The sequence below is a fragment of the Mastigoproctus giganteus genome, chromosome 8 (assembly GCF_048544385.1).
Source record: "Mastigoproctus giganteus isolate SK-2022 chromosome 8, ASM4854438v1, whole genome shotgun sequence".
Taxonomy (NCBI): Eukaryota; Metazoa; Arthropoda; class Arachnida; order Uropygi; family Thelyphonidae; genus Mastigoproctus; species Mastigoproctus giganteus.
The window spans coordinates 190,365,795-190,386,719 of record NC_143582.1 but is presented as its reverse complement, the minus strand read 5'-3'; the positions used below and the strand labels follow the sequence as shown (position 1 = coordinate 190,386,719).

At 34.9% G+C, this 20,925-nt stretch overlaps 1 protein-coding gene across 1 annotated transcript in view; it reads left to right on the top strand.

Moving 5' to 3' along the window:
* The window catches only part of LOC150082101 (E3 ubiquitin ligase Rnf121), a 100,056-nt gene extending 85,440 nt beyond the window's left edge, over positions 1–14,616 (top strand). The window contains exons 7-8 of the mRNA XM_090379972.1: positions 7,245–7,346; positions 14,293–14,616. Of these exons, the coding sequence (XP_090236098.1) occupies positions 7,245–7,346; positions 14,293–14,413 (223 nt within the window). The 3' untranslated portion in view covers positions 14,414–14,616. The remainder of the gene's footprint in view (positions 1–7,244; positions 7,347–14,292) is intronic.
* Positions 14,617–20,925: the final 6,309 nt, after the last annotated feature.

The following is a 20,925-nucleotide window of genomic DNA, read 5'->3' as shown; positions in this document are numbered from 1 at the left end:
GAAGCAACACTATTCCAAACTATGGTATAATCCTGGCACTAGGGAATTGGAAGATGAATCTGTGGTAACTGAAGATGAAGAAAATATAGCAATGGAAGAACCAAAGTTAATATTAAAAAATCAAAAAGCCGAAAAAACCCAGGCATAGACAATTTGAATGTAGAACTATTTAAATATGGTGGCACCTTGCTAAAAAATGCACTACTAAAATTATTTAACATCATATGGCTATAGGTAATCAATTTATGCAAAAAAGCTCCAGAAATAACCTTAACAACTACAGAGGGATAACACTGCTATCAACTGCTTCAAAGCTATACTCTAATATACTAAAGAATAAATTTAATAAATACAGTGAACAATTCTTAGAAGAGCAATGTGGGTTCAGAAAAGGGAGAAGTGCAATAGATGCCATTTTCTCATTACAACAAATTTTGGAGAAAAGAAGAGAATTCAATCAACCAACATTTCTACTGGTTATTGATTATGAAAAAGTATATGACTATGCCAGGAAAAACTTTGGCAGATTCTACGTGAAGAAAATATCCCAACCCAACTCCGGAAAGTGATGCAAAGCCTATATAAAAACTCAAGTCTGCATAAAATATTCTAATGGCCAACTGTCAGACCCAATTAACACCAATAAAGGAGTCAAACAAGGATGTGGACTATCACCAAATTCATTTAATATCTACATCAATAAAATTATTAAAGAATGGAAACAAACAATTAACAACGGAATACAGTTGAACAACAGGAATAAAATCCAAACTATATTATATGCTAATGATCAAGTTATAATTGCAAAATCCGAAGATGAACTACAGATAGCATTAAATTAACTGAATAAAATAGGTAAAAAGTACAAGATAAAAATCTCCACCTCAGAAACAAAATCAATGGGATTATGTGGAAAAAACATACAGAGTCAAAATTGTTATTGATGACAAAATAATAGAACAAATATCTGACTTCACCTATTTGGGAAATTTAATATCAAATGAAGGGAAAGACATCCACACTAAACTACAAAAATATAATAAAATGAATGGAATGATTAAAAACCACTTCGGAAAACAAATGACAACTGAAACAAAATTAAGACTACACAACATCACTTCAAAATCAGCCTTCTTTTACAGCTCTGAGGCTTTGGTCATAAATAAGAAAGATACACACAAATTAGAAGCAGCACAAATGAGATTTTTAAGACCATTATTAGGCTTTACAAGACTAGACCAAAGAAATTTAGATATCCATGAGAAATTAAAAGTAGATAACATAGTAAATGACATAAAATGGTGTCAGAAAAAATGGATCAACCACATAGAAAGAATGAACCCAGACCGGTTCCCAAAATTAGCCTTTAACTACAAACCTACAGGCAAGAGAGATGTGGGTCAACCAAAACAACGATGGCGTGATCAAGACCACCTCCAAGAGCTACAGCGGAACAGGTCTTAAAAGATCTAAGCCGGACCAAGTTCATGATTTTATATATATATATTAATTTAAAATATATTTATTTAAAATAGATAAAATTACTAGTCAGAACAAATTAATGCCATCAGAAATGATTAGACATTACATTTGCCTGCAAATATACAAATTCAATAGATATAGCATAAAATGGTAGCTATCATGACAGTTTAAAATTCAAAAATCAAAACTGGCAATGCATATCTGCAATATACAAAGGACTCTATCAGCCTCTATATAAAGCAAAGCTAATAATAATCATAATAATCCATATTTACAAAATCTAAAATACCAAAAAATACCAAATTTTACCAGTTATTATTGAATAAGGCTTACATTGAAAAGCACATCATCATGGGGCTAGTGCCTCTCAATATATGCCATCAATAACAACCAAAACTATCTGTTTCTGGCATATAACTAGTAAAAAAAGTTTTTGGTTGTTATTGATGGCATATATTGAGAGGCTCTAGCCCCATGATGACATGCCTTTCAATGTAAGCCTTATTCAATAATAACTGGTAAAATTTTTGGTATTTTAGATTTTTTTTTTGTAAATATGGAATTGTTATGATTATTATTAGCTTTGCTTTATATTGAGGCTGATAGGGTCTTTTGTATGTTGCAGATATTCACTGCCAATTTTGTTCTTTGAATTTTAAACTGTCATGATAGGTACCATTTTATGCTATATCTAGTGTGTGTGTGTGTGTGTGTGTGTGTGTGTGTGTGTGTGTGTGTGTGTGTGTGTGTGTGTGTGTGTGTAAAATATTTAAGAGATAGTAAAAAAGATAAGATATTTAAAGGTTAAATAAACAGGATAGGAAATGGCAAATGCACCGAAGCATTTTTTATTTGTCATATTTTTATAATATGCATATATATATATATATAAAATAGTAGGCAGACCACTTATCCACCAGGAAGCAGGCACCACACAGCCAACCATATCCCAGTCCGTCCCTGGCACGTGGGTCTACTATACTGTCTGTGTAAATAACAAAAATCCTGCATCCCCAGCAGTTGTGCAAGTCTGATGGGTGCCAGCAATTCCTGCTTCTAGGCTGCCCAAACCTAGGAGCCAAAAAAAAAAAAAAATAAATAAAATAAAATAAATTTAACCCCCCCCCCCCAAAAAAACCACCTCTCTTTAACCAGCCTGCAGGGAACAATCCCGCTTCAATAAATTCTGTTGATGCCAGCAAACAAAGCAAAACTAATAAAAAAATTCCCCTCTACAAGCTCGCCAAAGAAAGAATACTCGCAAAGCACAATCCCGCATCAGTAATATTTAACTGACGCCAGCAAAAAAAAAAAAAAAAAAAAAACCATGAAACAAATCAAAAAAAAAAGTGCAGTCATACTAAATCTACACTAATCAAAATAGAGAGCTGCTTCCTTTTAAGGAATACGCTCCTACAAAATTCCTGTAATAGCTTAAAACGTTTTTCATCAATCAACCATTCTGTCAATGTTGGTAAGCTAGCTCTTAATTTACTTAATTCTTTATAAATTGGGCAATCATACAAAACATTATCCCAAGTTTTGTTGAACCTACAGGATCGCGCCTCCGTAGCCAGGTGGGAAGGAGCAGCAGTGCGTAGCACACGCTTCTTGATTAGACCGGGGTTTGAGCCCGTCACCACCAAATACGGAGGATGCGGAAAGGTCAAGGGAATGACCACCGCATATTCCTGGAGCAATATGGCCTTAGTTGCTAATGCTCCTAAAAACCAAACAACAACAACAACCTACAGGATCACAAGGGATCTGTTTCCAGACCTAGATCACATAGCTTAGATTTTAATGAGCCATGTCCCATTAGCAAATAAGACGCTTCCATAGTTGGGTAAAAGCACTTAGTCTTCTTACCCATATTAAAACTTACTTTTGGAATAAACAGCCTAGTAACATATCCAGTTTTACTTGTGCTCCAACGTCTGCCATATTTCATTTAACTTTAACCATATGTTCTTTTCCTCAATTTTCCTATCTACCAAAATATCATTAGTAATACCCAAAAATGAAATCTAAATTTCCTTTCTCAAAAAAAATAGCTGAATGCCCTAAATGCTATATATAAATCTAACGGAAGGGTGCTAGGAATTACCTACATTGCATGCGTAGAGAAGGTTTTACATACTCTTAATATTGTTAGCAACATGGATCTCTGAATTGAGTTAATCTTATGCCTAAATTTAATTACATTAATTCTCCTAAACCAGCAGAATCAGCATATGATACTATATGTAAGAATATAACCCAAGGACCCTTTTACTGAGTCCCCAGTCCTTTCTAGTAATCCTTACAATAGAGGCAGTAAATTTTTTAACCTTACCTCAGATATTCAAGATGTGCCACAAACAACATATTATCATCTATAATTACACCAAGGTGCTCGACCTTAGAGGCCAAAGGTATCTGCTTATTATTAATAAGTACATGAGGAGGCATATTGTAATCAAGTTTCTCTTTAGTCCACATCATAACCGTCTTAGTAGAAGATATAATAAGTTTATCTGTAGCCCAATTGGCGAGACTACCCACAACCATCTTAGTTTTACCCTCGATATCTCCTTGATTTTCCTTGCATGCACACCACCAAATCATACGCAGTTTTATGACAAAGTATGTCATCATGCAGCTACATGTTAAGTACCAGATTCCAGAAGACTGGTCCTAACACTGATCCCTGTGGGCAACCCCTGTTAATATCTCATCCAAATTTAGAATGTGGTGTCCTAACAATAATTCTCCTCCCATTTAAATCTCTAATTATTCTGTATAATAAATCCAAGCATTGTAGTGCTCTCAAAGAGGCCAACACACTCTCATGCCAGTGTCAAAGGCCCCCTCAGAATCAATGAAGAGGGCCAAGACATATTTGCAATTAGAGTTTATACTATAATTAACAAGATCATGTATCATCTGTCGAGCTTTTTCTTTTAAAACCAAATTGATGTGGAAAATCTAAATTCTTGGCCAAAAAAGCCTCCAATCTAATTAATATCAATCTTTCCAATACTTTTCCAAGATTTGGTAACAATGAAATAGGCCAGTAGCCTCTTCATTTAGAAGGGTAGAAAAAAATTTCAGATTTACAATCATTGATTAATAATTAATGTGGGATCATTATTTTCAAGAGGCATCCAATATCCCACAATCGCTTCCAGATTAAGGAAGAAATTTTGAAGCTAATTGAATGCTGTGTTGGTAATCCCATAATGGTGCAACTTACTTAAAAGGAAATCTACCAAGACATGAGTCAAAATCCATGGCAAAATCAAAAAAATGTGCACATGTATTACATATTTGATTTTTGAAGCATAATTTGAACAAAATCACAACTCATATTTTTCAAACATTGATTACAAAGGGAACAAATTGATTCTCTGAATATTTCATATACTTAGTAGGACACATCTCATTTAAACTTCATATACACAGTCGATTCTAGTTATTTGCGACAGATCGGGGCTAATGCATTTTGGCCCGATTATGCGGCTGCCCCAATTATCCAAAGTTTAATGCACAAATAGTTAAAAATATAATGGACCCCCCTCTTTACAATTGGTTCGCTGTACAATCAAATTATGTTACGATGGACTCGCCATAGTAAAGCATAATTTGATGTTCACTATATGATGTGTAGTAAGCGCCAGTCATTGTGATCATATTTGTGAATTGAATTTTAATTCTATTAAACAGCGATTCTAATTAGTGAAAATAGGAGGAATATTATTCACAGGCTATAAAAGTAAAGATATATTAAGCACAGATTTATCCTTTATTACCTTACCAATTAAAAAATTAAATGATACGTGAAAATCGGAAGAATATACGTGATAACCGGAATAATTAATACGTACTGTAATATGTACATACTAACTAGTTGACATTTCTGTTCACTGACATTTGTGGGTGGGGGTTAAAATTTAAAACAGTAAAAAGATAAAAAAACACGGCACACACACACACACAAATTGCAAGTAATGCAATATGCGCAAATGAAAACGGAGTAACAAGTTACGAAGCTTTAAAAATAGGAATGAAGAGAAGATTTTACTGAAAATTAATTTTTTTATATGATTGAAGATTTCATGGAAGTGTAAACACATTTCACCATAATAACCCACAGAATTCCAGCTGTTGGTATTATCGCAAATTCAATAAGATCGAGTTTACTATCCGTTTATGATAGATTGCACTAACAGAAAAGCCTAATAAACCAGAAACTGCCAACTGTGCTTTAGTAAAATGTAAGCTCATGTGACAATGGTGTGTTTCCACTTTAACCCTGTGAAGCTCTTTAAAGAAAATTTCTGTTTTTTAAGATTTGCCCCAAATAGAAGGCTGCCCCGATTAACTGGTAGCCCAAATAACCAGAATCCACTGTACTTAGGACACATCTCATTTAAACTTCATATACTTAGAATGTATGACTGGCATCTCATTTGATGTCAGTCACACAGCTGTGTACTTTGTGAATGAGACCTAGAATTCAAATTTGAGAAAGGCAAGTCAACCCTGTGAAGCCATTTGTTCTGAGGCGTGTACTAGCTCTTGATGCCTCTGTTACTATACAGTCTAACGTACAAGTTAGTGCAAATGCATCATATTAGTACACAGCCAAATTCTGAATTAGCAAAAATATGCAAAAGCAGCATCGTTTAAGTTATCTTATATTGCGAATACCTTTACAACAAGTTGCCATGATATTGCACTACTTCAAATAAGTAATGCTTCACCAAAGGAGAAGACTGTTGTTACTTATTGATGTATTTGCCTTAATTTGTACGTTGCCTAAATCTTCCGCAGCCCGAGGCTAAAACCCTTAACATATTTCAGTCTTAATTTATATTATACACCATCAGGCATCTCTCATATTGCGGAGTTATACTTCTAACTGTTTTGTCATCATTGCATCACTAGGGTACCTACCCACCCACTGAAGAAGGGCCAAATAGCCCTGAAACGGTGCCGTTTGGGGGATGGTATCCGCTGAGAATAAGTAACAACAGTCTTCTCCTTTGGTGAAGCGTTACTTATTCGAAGTAGTGCAATATCATGGCAACTCGTTGTGAAGGTATTCACAATATGAGATATAACTTAAATGATGCCGCAAAATATGCTGAATTAGCAAAAATATGCTTTTGCATATTTTTGTTAATTCAGAGTTTAGCTGTGTACTAATATGCATTTGCACTAACTTGTACGTTGTCTAAATATCTCGCAGCCTGAGGCTAAAGCCCTTAACATATTTCATATATACAGTCTAACCTGTTGGCAGTTGCACAGGGTTAAATTCCTGGCTTCCTTCCATGATGGACATAATGTACCTTTTTCCTTTGTTATTTATTGGCTGTGTTACATTCAGTAAAGGTTTATTTATAATGCTCTTCCTGCACCCTGCTACACTGAAACCATTCTGTTTGTACTGGAGTAACTCATAGTTCTTTCCAAGATAATTTTTGCCAGTTTTCTCTATCAAAATTTAAGAAATTCTGTTAAAGTATTGCAATGCATTAATGTGTTAATGTATTACAAGAAGTTGTCAATGTGTTGTGTATGATTTCACATAAAATTGTCAAATGGATTAACACAATGTAAGTGAAACTAAAAAGTACAGTTTGGTACTTTTTAGTTTGGACCATATTTTGCAAAGCTTGATGCGAGATACAAATTGTAAATAATAATAAGGGATTTTAATTTTCAGATACTTTAAAAAAAAAAAGTATTGTGCATCTTTCTTAATAGCAAGCTAGATTTCATGAATTTTGTATCCGTGGATGGTGTATTGTTGGCAAGAAACAGACATGTCCGTATTGCAAAGAGAAGGTAGATCTAAAGAGGATGTTTTGTAATCCGTATCCTTTTTTGTGTATCTTTTACTTAAAACATTTTATGTTAGTTATTTGTGCAAATGGTATAATTGTGATAATCTTTCTACTTAATATAGTTGTAAATATCAGTATTGTATTAGCCATGTAGCCCTAGGCTTTTGCTGCACCAGACAAAAAAAATAAATAAAATACCTGTGTGATTCCCTCCTCACATGTGCTTATCCAGCTGTCCTTTGAATTTCTCCAATCTGTTAGGTTCAATCCACTGTGGAGGCAACTTATTCTGGTAACTAACAACTTACTAGCTAAAAAGAAAACTTCTTGCAGTTCAGTCTAAAGGCCTTCCCTCATAATCTGATTTGTGGCCCCTAGTTGCGAAATCATTTACAGCAGTGGAAATTTCACCATCAATCATTTTACTTTCTCCTTGCAGAGCCTTATAGACCTCAGTTAGGTATCCCAAGGTGCCTGGTTGCCAAGCTGTTTTAATCCATGAATGCCCTTCTGCTGATTTCACTGAGTATGTTGCCCATCTTTGGATCCTTTTAAGAAGATTTGTGTTTATTTCTCTTTAAGTACAGTCTCCATACTTGAACACAGTATTTCAAATGCAGTCTTATAATTGCCTTTGTGGTGGGATTATGTCCTCCCTAACTGTATTAAAAAGTAAGAGATTACCTCAATTTTTTTTCCTTGGAATGCTTCCAGTCAATTCTCTCTCATATGCTACGAATAAAATAAGATGAAAAAAGAGAAAAAACGAATTAACGAACTCCCTCACTCATAGAGATATGACCAAATCCGAAGCGCAACGGAATCAAAACCCGAGAGCCCCAACCCGACCCCGAAACACATCAAACCACTGCAGCAAGACCATGAGTGCGAGAAGACATTGTGCCATAATAATTAGTTAAAACTGGTTCCGATAATAAATAATTAAAATCACTAATTAAAAACACTATTAAAAAGATTAAAAACTTTTTAAAATTAAACGGATTAAAAGTTAACATTTGGATGAATACTCAAATTAAACGAAATGCACAGCTGTTTCCCTTCCATAGGAAGGGGAAGCTGTTTTTTCACTTTTTTTCATCTTATTTTATTCGTCACATATGAGAGAGAATTGACTGGAAGCATTCCACGAAAGAAATTGAGGTAATCTCTTACTTTTTAATATATTAAAAAATCGTGGAAGTTATTGAGCCCTGTAGCTCTGAATTTTTCACTAGTCCTCCCTAACTATACAAGGAAATGTTCGATAACTCATTGATAGGATACCAGGGACTCACCTTGCCCACCTGTGTGCATTATGCTGAGAACTTCATGTCCACCCATATTGTTACCCCCAAATTCTTCTCTCCTTTTTTTAAATTTAATTCTACCACATATAAGTTATTTTGGCTTTGCTATTCCCCATTGCTGCATTAAAGCATAGTGCAGCTTGGTGCTGATTGTTAACTACTCTTCCAATCTTGACATCATCTGCAAATTTTAACATCACACCCTGTATTCCTTCATTGATGTCATTTAAGAAAATCAGAAACAACAGTGGTCTCAGTACCGATCCTTGGGGGTACCCCACTTCTTGCATTATCAGTCCTTGGGGGGGATCCCACAACTATCTGTTTCCTGCCTTGCAGCCACCTTACAATCCATCTTAGAATCTTACTCATGATCCCAATGTGTTTCAGCTTATACACTAACCTCATGGATTTTATTCAAAGTAAATTGCAATCATGCAACTTGTGCAAGGTTTTATTCAAGCTAAATTGCTATCATGCAATTTGTGCAAGGTTTTATTCAAGCTAAATTGCTAAAGTGTTGTTTTTTTGTATGTTAATTTCATAAATTATGTTGATATGAAATTCACATTGATCTCAAAACCAGCAGAGTTTTGGTCTGCATAAGGCAAATTCTGCCTTTGGTACTTTTGAGTAATGTGCAGTTTCACTATTTTCACATCAATTCCAGGAAAAGTCGAATGTCATTCAGCGACTGTCTTGAAATAAATTAATGTTTTGTTTAAATTATGGCACTATGCATGTGTAAGGAGTCAGAATTACTTTTTTGACAATAATACAACTATATTTAGCAGTCATGTGGGCTTGAACTATGATGCACGTAAATGCTGTGCTACTCCACTCACATATGACATGTCATCAAATTAAAGTTTGCTATGGAACATTTCAAATGATTTCAAAATATTCCAAACGATTATATGCCTGAAAGAGGCAATCGTTTTCAAGCTCTATTAGAACTAGATGATGATATGCTGCCTGAGGAAATGTGGAAAAATACAAAAAGCATTATTAAGGATTCAGCAAATAGACACATTAGAGAAAGGTCAAAGATTAGGAAGACTTGGATTACAGAAGACACTTCTAAACTTATTGAACAGAGAAGAACTGCAAAAGCCCAGAGTGTACAAGGAAATGAAGAGTATCAGGAACAAAGCAAAGTCATCAAGCGCTGTTTAAGCCAGGACAAACAGGATTATATCAATCGAAAGTGTAAAGAAATCAAATAACACAACAAATGAAACAACACTAAAAAGATGTATGATGTAATGAAGTCCTTAAGACAAAAGTTCCAACTAAAACTTAATGTAATTAAGAACTCCAAAGGGGAAATTTTAACAGAGGTGAACACAATCAAAGGAAGGTGGAAAGAATACTGTGAGCAGCTCTTCCGAGCACCTGTTGGCACTAATCTGCCACTCGCTTTTCAAAAGTGTGATCATGAACCAGTACCACTGAAGGAAGAAGTCGAAAAAGCCATCAGAGAACTAATGTGTGGCAAGTCACCTGGAATTGATGAAATCCCTGTGGAATTGATTAAAGCTACAGGTGTGAAGGGTGCAGAGTTTTTTTTCATAAAATGATTATAAAAATTTGGGAAACAGGATGGTGGCCATCAGATTGGAAGAAATCAATTTTCATCCCCCTTACCAAAAAAAGGAGATATGAAAATTTGCTCAAATTACAGGACTATTAGCCTAATTTCTCATGCTAGCAAGATTCTTCTTAAAATCATATTAAACAGAATCTCAAGAAAACTTGAAGAAATGCTTGCTCTTCTGGCAGAAAGGGTAGAGGAACCAGAGATCAGATCTTAAGTCTATGACCGATTATTGAAAAATGCAAAGAATTCAATGTTCCAGTCATTTTGTGTTTTATAGATTATGCAAAAGCATTTGATTGTGTTCAACATGAGAACCTATGGGAAACGATGACTATTATGGGTTTCCCAATCCACATAATTCAGCCGATTAAGCTATACCAGGAACAGGAAGGAACTGTGAGAATGAACATGGGAAACACGCACTTTTTCACAATAGGTAACGGTGTCAGGCTGGTCTGTATTTTGTCACCTCACCTTTTTAATCTTTATACCGAAGATATCATACATGAAGCTTTGGAAGATTTAGAGATGCATCAAAATTGGAGGACTGAAGATAAACAACCTTTGTTATGCAAATGATACTGTGCTAATTTGTAACTCTAAGGATCATCTTAAAGAAACTCTGAGGAGAGTATGTGAAGCAAGTAAGAAAAAAGGATTGTTTCTGAATGTGTGTAAAACTAAAATTATGGTGATAATTTCGATTCCAGTAAAGTGAAGGTTAATATCGAAGTGGAGGACAAGATATCGAAGAAGTTGATGAATTTGATTACTTAGGGTCAAGAATAAATAAAAATTGTGACTGCTCAAATGTAAAGAGATGACAGGCAATTGCTAAAACGTTGGTTGCTGATCTGATAAAATTATGGAGGGATCATGATCTGCCCCTAAAGACGAAACTGAGAATCATTGATTCATTAATTTTTCCAGTTGCCACTTATGGATGTAAAGGATGGAATCTGAAAAGAGTTGACAGGAAGAAAATTGAGGCATTTGAAATGTGATGTTACAGGAAAATACTGCGTATTTCTTACTTGGATCAAAGAACAGATGAGTGGGTATTGAATAAAGTTGGCAGGCCTAAAATTCTTCTTCGTAGCATCAACAAAAGAAAACTCAGGTTTTTTGGTTATATAGTAAGAAGGGAAAACTTTCCATTGAAGAATTTAATGGAAGGAAACCAAGAGGAAGAGGTGCAGAGGAAGACCTGCAACTAGGTGGAAGGATGGGATCAGTGAACTTCTCGGCATGACACTTTGCAATGATGCTCGTATAGCACACGATCGATGCAGTTGGAGGAATTTGTTGGTGGCCACAACAGCTCCTCAGGGAGCTGTGTGACTGGAAGAAGAAGAATAGGACACTTGACTATTCCTGGAATTGGTGTATAAACAGTCAAGTTTAGTCAATAAATATGACATTGCTACCTGTAATTTTATTATAAATCCCATATATTCTTTTATAGTGCTGTGTACCAGATGTTGTTATTGCACTGATGCTTGCCTTCTTTCATAAGATTTTTGTTACTGCAAAAATCAAAATTTGGCAAATAACTTCTTATGCATAGAAGGGTGGGTATTTTTGCTCCAAGTATTTTAAATAACTGCAGTTATGGATTCCTTCAAAATAGTTATTGTTTCGAAGCCACCATCTGTGATATTTTCTACAAAGATTAAGATTTAAGATTTCCTCCAAATCTTTAAACCTAAACTCTGCTCAAAAGAGAGAAGTCAAGTTAATGCTTCCCTGCAAGAAATACATTCTACTCCCCGTAATATGAAAAGAAGCCATTATAGCTAGGTGTGTTGTTTATAATAATAAATCAGATCCCTGTGGAACACTTTGCTAAAACTGTTCCTTAAACTAAATGGTTAACAAACTGCTATAAACATATGGGGACACTGAAATACAGTGTCCCCATATGTTTATATATACATGGCTGTTAGGAAACTGGAACAGAAATTAAATAGTCACATGGGCCTCATTGGCCGGTAGTCAGCAAGGTGTTGTGCAGAGTGGGGTCATGCAATAGTGACTAATGGGATATAGTAGCAGTTCTATGACAGCAAGTGCTTTATGGTACTGCTTACTATCCAAATTCACTTGCAATTCCAAAAATATGTGCGCCTTACAATGTTTATTCAATTTTCATTTGACTTATGAGCAGTCATGTGACACAAGTAGTGCACCAACAAATGAGACAGCAGTGCTTCTCTAATTCTAACAAATTCAACAGTGCCACCAAAAATCAAACCACAATGAAGGAATATTTAAATTTATTTTAAAATAATTTTTTTATAGAATATCAATTGATATCAGAACTCCTCTGACCCTCTGTGGCTGTAAGCAGCAAGTAGTATAAGTAGAAAATTCATTTATTTTATTTACATCTCACATCTTATGTACAGCTCACATCCCAGTTCAGAGGTGACAGGTTCCTGCTCCCAAGCTATTCTGCATTTATCGGCCTGAATGATATGTATAGCTTCATATACAGATGTAAAAACGCTATAAACCCCATGAAAGGGCCAAAGGAATAAACATCCAGTGGCTGCAACTGCCAAAGAAACATTCAAAAGAAAACAAAAAAAAAAAAAAAAAAAAAAAAAAGCAAAAGAAAACACACCGCCACATGATACAAATGTTATCACGTTTTGTAGCTTGTTGTTCCACTTTATTATTTACTGCACCTATCAGGAAATATGGATTGACAGTCTATTGCGCTCTACAATACTATTTAGAATGCTTGTTTTGGGTCTGTCCAGCAGTTTAAGTATATGCCACAATATCTTGCCACAGAAATATAGCACACATTGCTACAATCAAGAGGCAGAGTTGAAGAAAACTTACGGTGCTGTCTTGACCAATACAATGTATACAAAATGAATAAGAACTTTAGCATAATAAAAAAAATCGCTATAGATAGAAATCTGGGGATAGGAGAAGATATTTAATTTTTCAGACTGGTACTGCACTTCTGAGATACTCATGATCCCCCTTGTGTTTCTGTTTACTGCTTATGTGTTTCAGATATTCTCAGAATTTTTATTATTTAGAGTTTGACCAAGAAAGGTAGCATATGCTGTCTTTAAAAAGTTACTTATTTAATTCTTAATACATGTTTATTTTATTTATACAAAACTTTAATTTTATATTTTTGTTTTAATTATTTAAATTTATATTCATATTGATTTTTAGTGTCTAATTACATTAGCCAATAAAAAATATTTTTTGTCATACCTCTGCAATGAAAATATGATTCTGGAGGAAATAAATGCCCTGATTCCAAAAATCACCATAAAAAGTCTATCATGTCTACATCAAAAGATGTACTAACATTAAAATAAAGGGATATATATACGTATAATTCAAGTTTGTAATAAAAGTGTAAAAAATATTATACGTTCTCTGTTTGGAGGATAGATTTACAACCCTGAGAACATGTCACGATCAGTTAATACTTGGAAAACCTTGGCACAGCCTACAAAAATCCTCACCAAAAAAATGCAAAGTGTGCTCTATTCAAATTGTTGCATCAGAATTTGAACCTAATGTTTATCACAAGAAAACTGAGGACAGAATTGATTGTAAAATTAAGAGAATTAGCTTTCTGTTAAAATTGACATATTTTGGTAAAAATTAACTCCCTCTATATTTAATAACTGTGATGTGATGCAAAACTATCATGATGATTTTTGAAGTATACTCATAAAAATTGGTTAAAAACAGCATTTAAGTTCTCGGAGGTAAAAATTGTGTTGGCTAGTATTATCTTTTTTATTCCCTTGTTTAGTTGGTGTCTGAAAGTCAATAATAAAATACTGTTAATCCAGTGGCTTCCAATCTTTTCGGTGAACTTATCACTCTAATTCCCTCTATCTTTACATTGATAGCATCTTTAAGTGCCATTTATCCACCAGTTTTTGGGAACCACTGGTTTAAGCACTTATTTATATATTTACTTACATTAAACTTTTGTTAATTATGATTAGAGTGCTAGAAAAAAATTTTACTTCCTTTTTTTTTATAAGTTGATTTTATAGGAAGTTTATTCTTTAACATATTACAGATGGGAAAAACCACATGTATTTTATGGAAGTTTCTTGGACTTTATCCGTTACTTGGTTGCTTGGCAACCAGTTATCATCACTGCAGTGCAATTTATTAATTATTCCTTAGGACTGGAATAAAACTTAGAAATTGTGTAAATAAGAATCAGACCATTGCCTTCTTGTGGTTCTTACATCAACTTCCCAAACAGTATATGGCACATAAAGTGCTCCAGTGATTTTAACACTGCAAGGACAAAATGAAATATGTGCCACCTTGACAGATTACTGTATGAATAAATTAAAATCTTCCTGTAAATGTAAACCAACACTTTTAAGGCAGCAACAGCATCAGTTGCCCTTCATTCTTCCTAAATTTTGTAGATCTTCCCAGATGAAGTATTTGGGGAAAGGGAAAATAAAGTTGCTATTTAATTTGTTTTGGGACCATTGAGAAAATTTAATAATAAATATATTGTTCTGTTGTTATTGTGGTGCAATTTAATTAACTTGTTTCTGATTTAGGATTTTGTTTCATAAGTATGAGGAGGGGAAACTTTTGCAGATACATCACAAATGTTTGAATTTCACTGCTTATATTTCTTAAGAGTTCTTTTTAATACATTTAAGATCAGTTTATTGTCAAAAGGGAACGATGTACACCTGTACAAGACAATTACCCATGATGCCATGCAGGCCAGAAGGGTTTACAGTTGGTAAAATCAATTGCAGAATTATCATAAAAGTCCAAATATTTCTGTATATCACACTTGGCACTGCTTCAACTCTTTTTGCAACAATAGAAACTGCTAACTGGTCTAACAGAGCGTGAATGGAAATATTTTAATTTTTTTTTTTTTTTCTTTTTTAATTTCAAGGCATTAACAACTATATATTAGCATTTGACTGTTTATCTTCAGGTACTCTTAAACATATTTCTATGGTTTGTTTAAGCAATTTCATATGATAATATTTGTAATTCCAATATTCCCTGACACCCAAAACTCAATTGCATCTCCATCTCTCCCTCTCCTTCAGCCCACAATATCATTAGCCTCTATCAAACTATCTATTTTTTAATTCTGCTTCTTCTCTTCTCTTCTCTCTCTCTCTCTCTCTCTCTCTCTCTCTCTCTCTCTCTCTCTCTCTCTCTCTCTCTCTCTCTCTCACACACACACACACAGTATATGTCCAATCAAATTTGTCTTTTTTTTATATATATATATTTTTTTTTCTTGTTCATTCTAGACATCATTATGTATGATTGGTTATACTCTGGTTTCTATAATTCACATCAAGGTCACAATAGTTGTTCATAGAACAAAATAGGCAGTAATACAAGGGGTGATCATTTAATTCTTGGACAGGTGCAAGATCTTATCTTAATTGGCATCATCTGAATCCTTTGTGGATTTCCCCTTCTTGAAATACTCTCCCTTAAACTTTACACACTTTCATCACCATTGTACCCATGCATTAAATGTTTCTTGCAAGCAATTTTTCGAAAGACTGCGAAGTGCTTCTGTTGTGTTTCTGTGAGCATTGTTGTCAGGTGGGAGATGTTTGCCTTTCAGCACTTTCTTCAGACGTGGAAACAGGAATAAATCGCATAGGGCTAAGCCTGGTGAATAAGAGGTGAATGAGTCTGGTGAACAATATTAGCCATATGGGCCCTGGCATTGCCTTAATGGAGAAACCACTCCACACTGGAAAGTTCTTGATGTTTATCACAAATGGCACAGCAAAGTTTGACTGTGAGAACCTCAGAGTATGCTTCCTTATTCATAGTTGTTCCATGAGGCACAAAATGTGTAACAAGAATGCCTTTTATGTCAAAAAAACACGAGCTATTTATTTGTCAGCCAAACGAGAAGCTCAATTTCTTAAGTCTTGGTGAATCAGAATGCTTCCACTTACTCAACTGTTGTTTTGTCTCTGAATCATAGTGACAATCCAAGTTTCATTACAAGTCACTATTCAGTTTAAGAAGTTTTGACCCTGTATCTCAAAATGATCAAGCATTTCTTTGCACAAGTCTTCTCTTTGCTATTTTTGTTCTGTAGTCAAATTGTGTGGAATCCAGTGGGCACAAATTTGCTACATTTTCAGGTGATCTTCCACGATATTGTGAGCACTACAGTATGAAATGGACATTCTAACAGCTAATTCACAAAGTGTAATTCACCTGTCTTTATCCAAGATTTCCTGGGCTTTTGTGATTTGCTCTGGAGTTGAGGAGGAAGAGCTGACCAGGTTTTGGGACATCTGCAACATACTCATGGCCTTCACTGAATCACTTGTGCCATTTTAAATATGGCCCTCCTACTAAGACACTCAATACCATATGCTTCATTCATCTCTTTAACTATTTCCAATGCATTTAAGCCCTGTCTGACACAATAATGAATCACATATTGCTGTTCAATCTGTACATCTGACATGACACTCGCTTCAAACCGATCGTCAGCGATATGCTACTAAAAAAAACTCTTCACGCAACACTAGCTCGACAAGTACTGGCATGTGCGCACAGAGTCTGCTCAATAGCTATCAGGGAGAGCACCTCTAGCTGGCAGTTATGGACAGTTCACATGGTAAACAAAATCTTGCACCAGTCAGTGAATTAAATGATCACCCTTTGTATAGTAACAATATTGTGTTCTACACTGCAGTTTGAATGTAAAATGAATTGATGTATTCATTTTACATTCAATGTAAAATGCCAAAATATAAAATGGCACTGAATTTGAGTTCATCCACACTGACTTGCATGGGAATAAAGTGATTTTTTATGGTATAATAGAGAACTGGTAAAACAGCATATAATTTTAGAGTCCTTTTAAAGAAAAAATGTACAAACCAATTGATACGTTAATTTATATTATAGAGCAGGGTTGGCCAACTAGTCGATCGCGATCTACCAGTCGATCGCGGATTTAATTTAGGTCGATCACGACGAATTTTAAATATACTCATCCCTCGACTTGTGCACCTTGTGCAATGAAATTTTTTAAATGGTAGATCTCGGCGCATTTTGAAGGGAAAAAGTAGATCACATCACAAATTAAGTTGGCCACTCCTGTTATAGAGGTTTGCATGTCTGTACATTTTGATCAAGCTTTTTAACTCTCATGTTTGGGATTTTATAGAGATAGAAAAGTTATGTAGTTACCTTTTTCAATCTGATAGATCTGTAATGTATAACATTGGGCTATGGCGAGGGAAATAAATTTACATTCTTTCTCTCACCACAGCCCAAGTTGTACTCTCACGGATCCAAGTTGGAACAAGCAACAGCTGTCTAAGTTTTCTATTTCTAGAAAAGCCCCTAGGTTACCCTTAAAGGAAGGTCATAAAATGCAACTGATATGTGTGGAATTGCTGTGACTGGAAACCGGTTACAGCTGTGCCCAGAATTTTTAATGAAATAATGGATTCACCTACTGTTAGTTACTTTTTCTATCACAATTAGAGCTATTTCAATTTATTAATAACCTACATTGAAATGGTACTCTGCTTCTTAATTACACCTTAAGTTTACTGTTAATTTTGTTTTTTATTTGCTTGTATATTTTGTCTGTCTGAAATCATATCAGTGGGTGATTGTGATATTCCACTACTGTCTCTAGTTATATAATTTGAGTAATGTATATTTTATTATTTTTGAGTAGTGTATAAACCAGTCATCAAATGACAGGGATATTCTGTTTAAAAAAAAAAAAAAAACTTGCAGTTGAACATTATCACATTTGTTATTCAGAGCACTTTTCAATAAATATTAATAGTAAAAAGGTTTTGTTGAATTTGGACTATTCACAGTACCTATTACAATTTCTTTCAATAAAATTTTGTGCAGCCAAGACTGCTATCACATGTACATTGCAACATTTTATTTATGCAGAAATATGTAAATTAACATATAAAATGCACTAGTAAGATTATGTCGTTTGTGTTATGTGCGCAGAAAAACACAAAGCTGTGACCTGACTAATGCACAAATCAGTTCACTGGAAATGGACAAGATCTTGAACTTTTGAAGAGGCATGACTGAAGGTATGCATTTATCAGATACTACAGCAGAGAGCATGGTCGCACTTGTTGGGCATTCAAAGACTAGTGTCACTCAGGTCTTTAGCAAATAAGAATGCAAAAAACATCCATGAACAGACTCAGTTAAGGCCAAAATGTACAGATGCAGCAAAATGTTGACAGAACAACTTACCTCTTCGTGTAAAGCAATAACATCAAGACATCAGTTCCACGCATGTGAAAACCCTACAAATAATGCACTCCGGGAGTAGAAGTCTTTTGCAGATCTGATACCAGCCAGCAAATGTCTGTAATAGTTCCAAGAATTGATGTAGGAGGCTGGTGAAAAGTCAAGTGGCCAGATGCATCTCAGTTTATACTTTTCAGTACTGATAGAAAAGTGTGCACATGGAGGAGACCACACAAAGCACTTGAAGCATCCTGTTGTGTACTGACGGTAGAAGCCAATGGTGCAGAGTGTACTTTCACAGCATACCCTTGGTTGCCTATCCAGTGGGATTAGGCAATCAAGGGTAGCCTATCCCACTGGATAGCACTCTGAATTACTAAGCATATTTGAACATCATTAGAGATTGGGTACACCAGCAGTGCTGCATGTTTTTTTTTTCCCATTGTCGGGGATACCTTCAAGATAACAGTGCAACCATCCACTGCAAAAAATGTGTGAAAAGTTTCGGAACCAAGAGAAAGGCTTCAAGAATCTGTCTTGGCTGGCCCAATTCCTGTATTTCACTTTCATTGAGCATGTGTGTGAGGAGCTGAAAAGGAATGTTTTTCATCACAGTTCTTGTTCTCTACTAATGTCACTCCGGGAATTTGGGAGTCTTGTTACATTAGTGGGCCAAGATTTTTTGTGTGAATTTTCAGCACCTTTTCAACCTCATTCCATGTCATATTGGAACAGTGATTTAGGCTAACAGCTGTCCAACACATTATTAGCTCATGCAATCCCTGTGATTCCAATAAAATGACCAAACTGTATGTATAAAGTAGGTGTAACATCTTTATTTAAATGCTGTAAACAGCAGTATTTAATAAAGAACAGAGAATTAAAACAAAGGATACTGAACAATAGCAATTTTAGCAAGAGACAACTTGACTGTTTTTAAAATTAATATACTCAAAATAGTACATATCGGCTTGCTAAAACCAAAACCATGTTTTTTGTTTTTTTTTTAATATATGCATAAACAGGAGCTTTGAGAAACTGTACATTTCTTCCTCAGTCAAAATGACTTCGGCAGTATATGCTAATTATAAGGTCTCACAAGGCAAACCAGCATCAGGTTGAAAACTGTTAATAATTGTATGTCAGTGACCAAAATGCACTAGTAAGATCTTGGGGCAGTACCCCAAATATGCTGATGTCATATAACCATATCTGAAAGATAGTATACATTTAGTAGTCTGCCAGCAGTATTCATCTTATAAGAGCCTTCTTGATAGGATGAATCCATCTACCTTAACTACAGTTCATATATACCCAAGGTGGTCTTTTGTGTTTATTTTATGCATGATCAGTACAAAAAAACATTGTCAGGATCTGACTGATTGTGCTGTTCTTTCCAAACGTCCCAGTCAATGTAGTGGTCATTCTGACCAGGACTCTTGGAATATATTGTTATTTGTGATTTTCCATATTGTTTTTAGGTTGTCTCTTACTTTGCCATAATGAATGTTCCCACAATCTGGGCACCACAGCACATATTAGAGCATATGCCATTCATATTACAACGAAACAGAACCCTTGAACAGAGAATCATGGGAGTTATGATTGTTCTTCCAGATATGGAGAACAGTCATGATTGTTCAGCATATCTGTGCATTGATATGTTGAACAATCAACATTTAAGTGAAGACATGATTCTTCAACCTTCACCTCTCCAAGGTTGAATCTTGGAGGAGCTAGTGTTTCTTGTCTGACATCGCAAACTTTGAAGCAATAATTCATTCAGAAAAAGTTCCCTACTCATCAGCACTTTTTCATTAGATTTCTAGATTACTGGAATATAAATACAGTGATGTTTGATAGATCTGATAAGCACTACAGTTGAAAAATTTTTTCACTATTATGTTTGTGCAAGTAGTGTGAAAAACTGCTCTGTGATTTCAATTTTTGGCATTTTAAAGTGATCTAATTATCCATTAGAAAGCATATACTAGGTGGTAGATAACTTTCATTAACCAGTGCAATGCACCACTTTGCTTATTGGAGGCTTAAAGTGGTGGAACCCATGTTTAGTGTCCAGAGCAAAGCTCTGGCAACCCCCATCATCTCTTCCATCATGCAGTATGATTGATATCGTTTGAGGTTATGATGAGCATTATGGCAAGATACAATCTTACTTACATTTCAATGATACAGCTCTAAACGGTGTTCACAGGCTGGCCACTAGACAGTCCGCCAGACCAAACTATTCATAACTCTTTAGGAGGCTTCCTGATCGCTAGTGTATAATCTTACTACCTCTACTATGCCAGATAGTGACTGGTCTACTTGGATGGAGTTCAAGTAGTGTATATGCAAGGGGAGGGGCATTGTCAAGGCTCCATTATGTCAAGAAGGTGGGTATATTCTTGCAGTATGTACAGCCATATCCAAA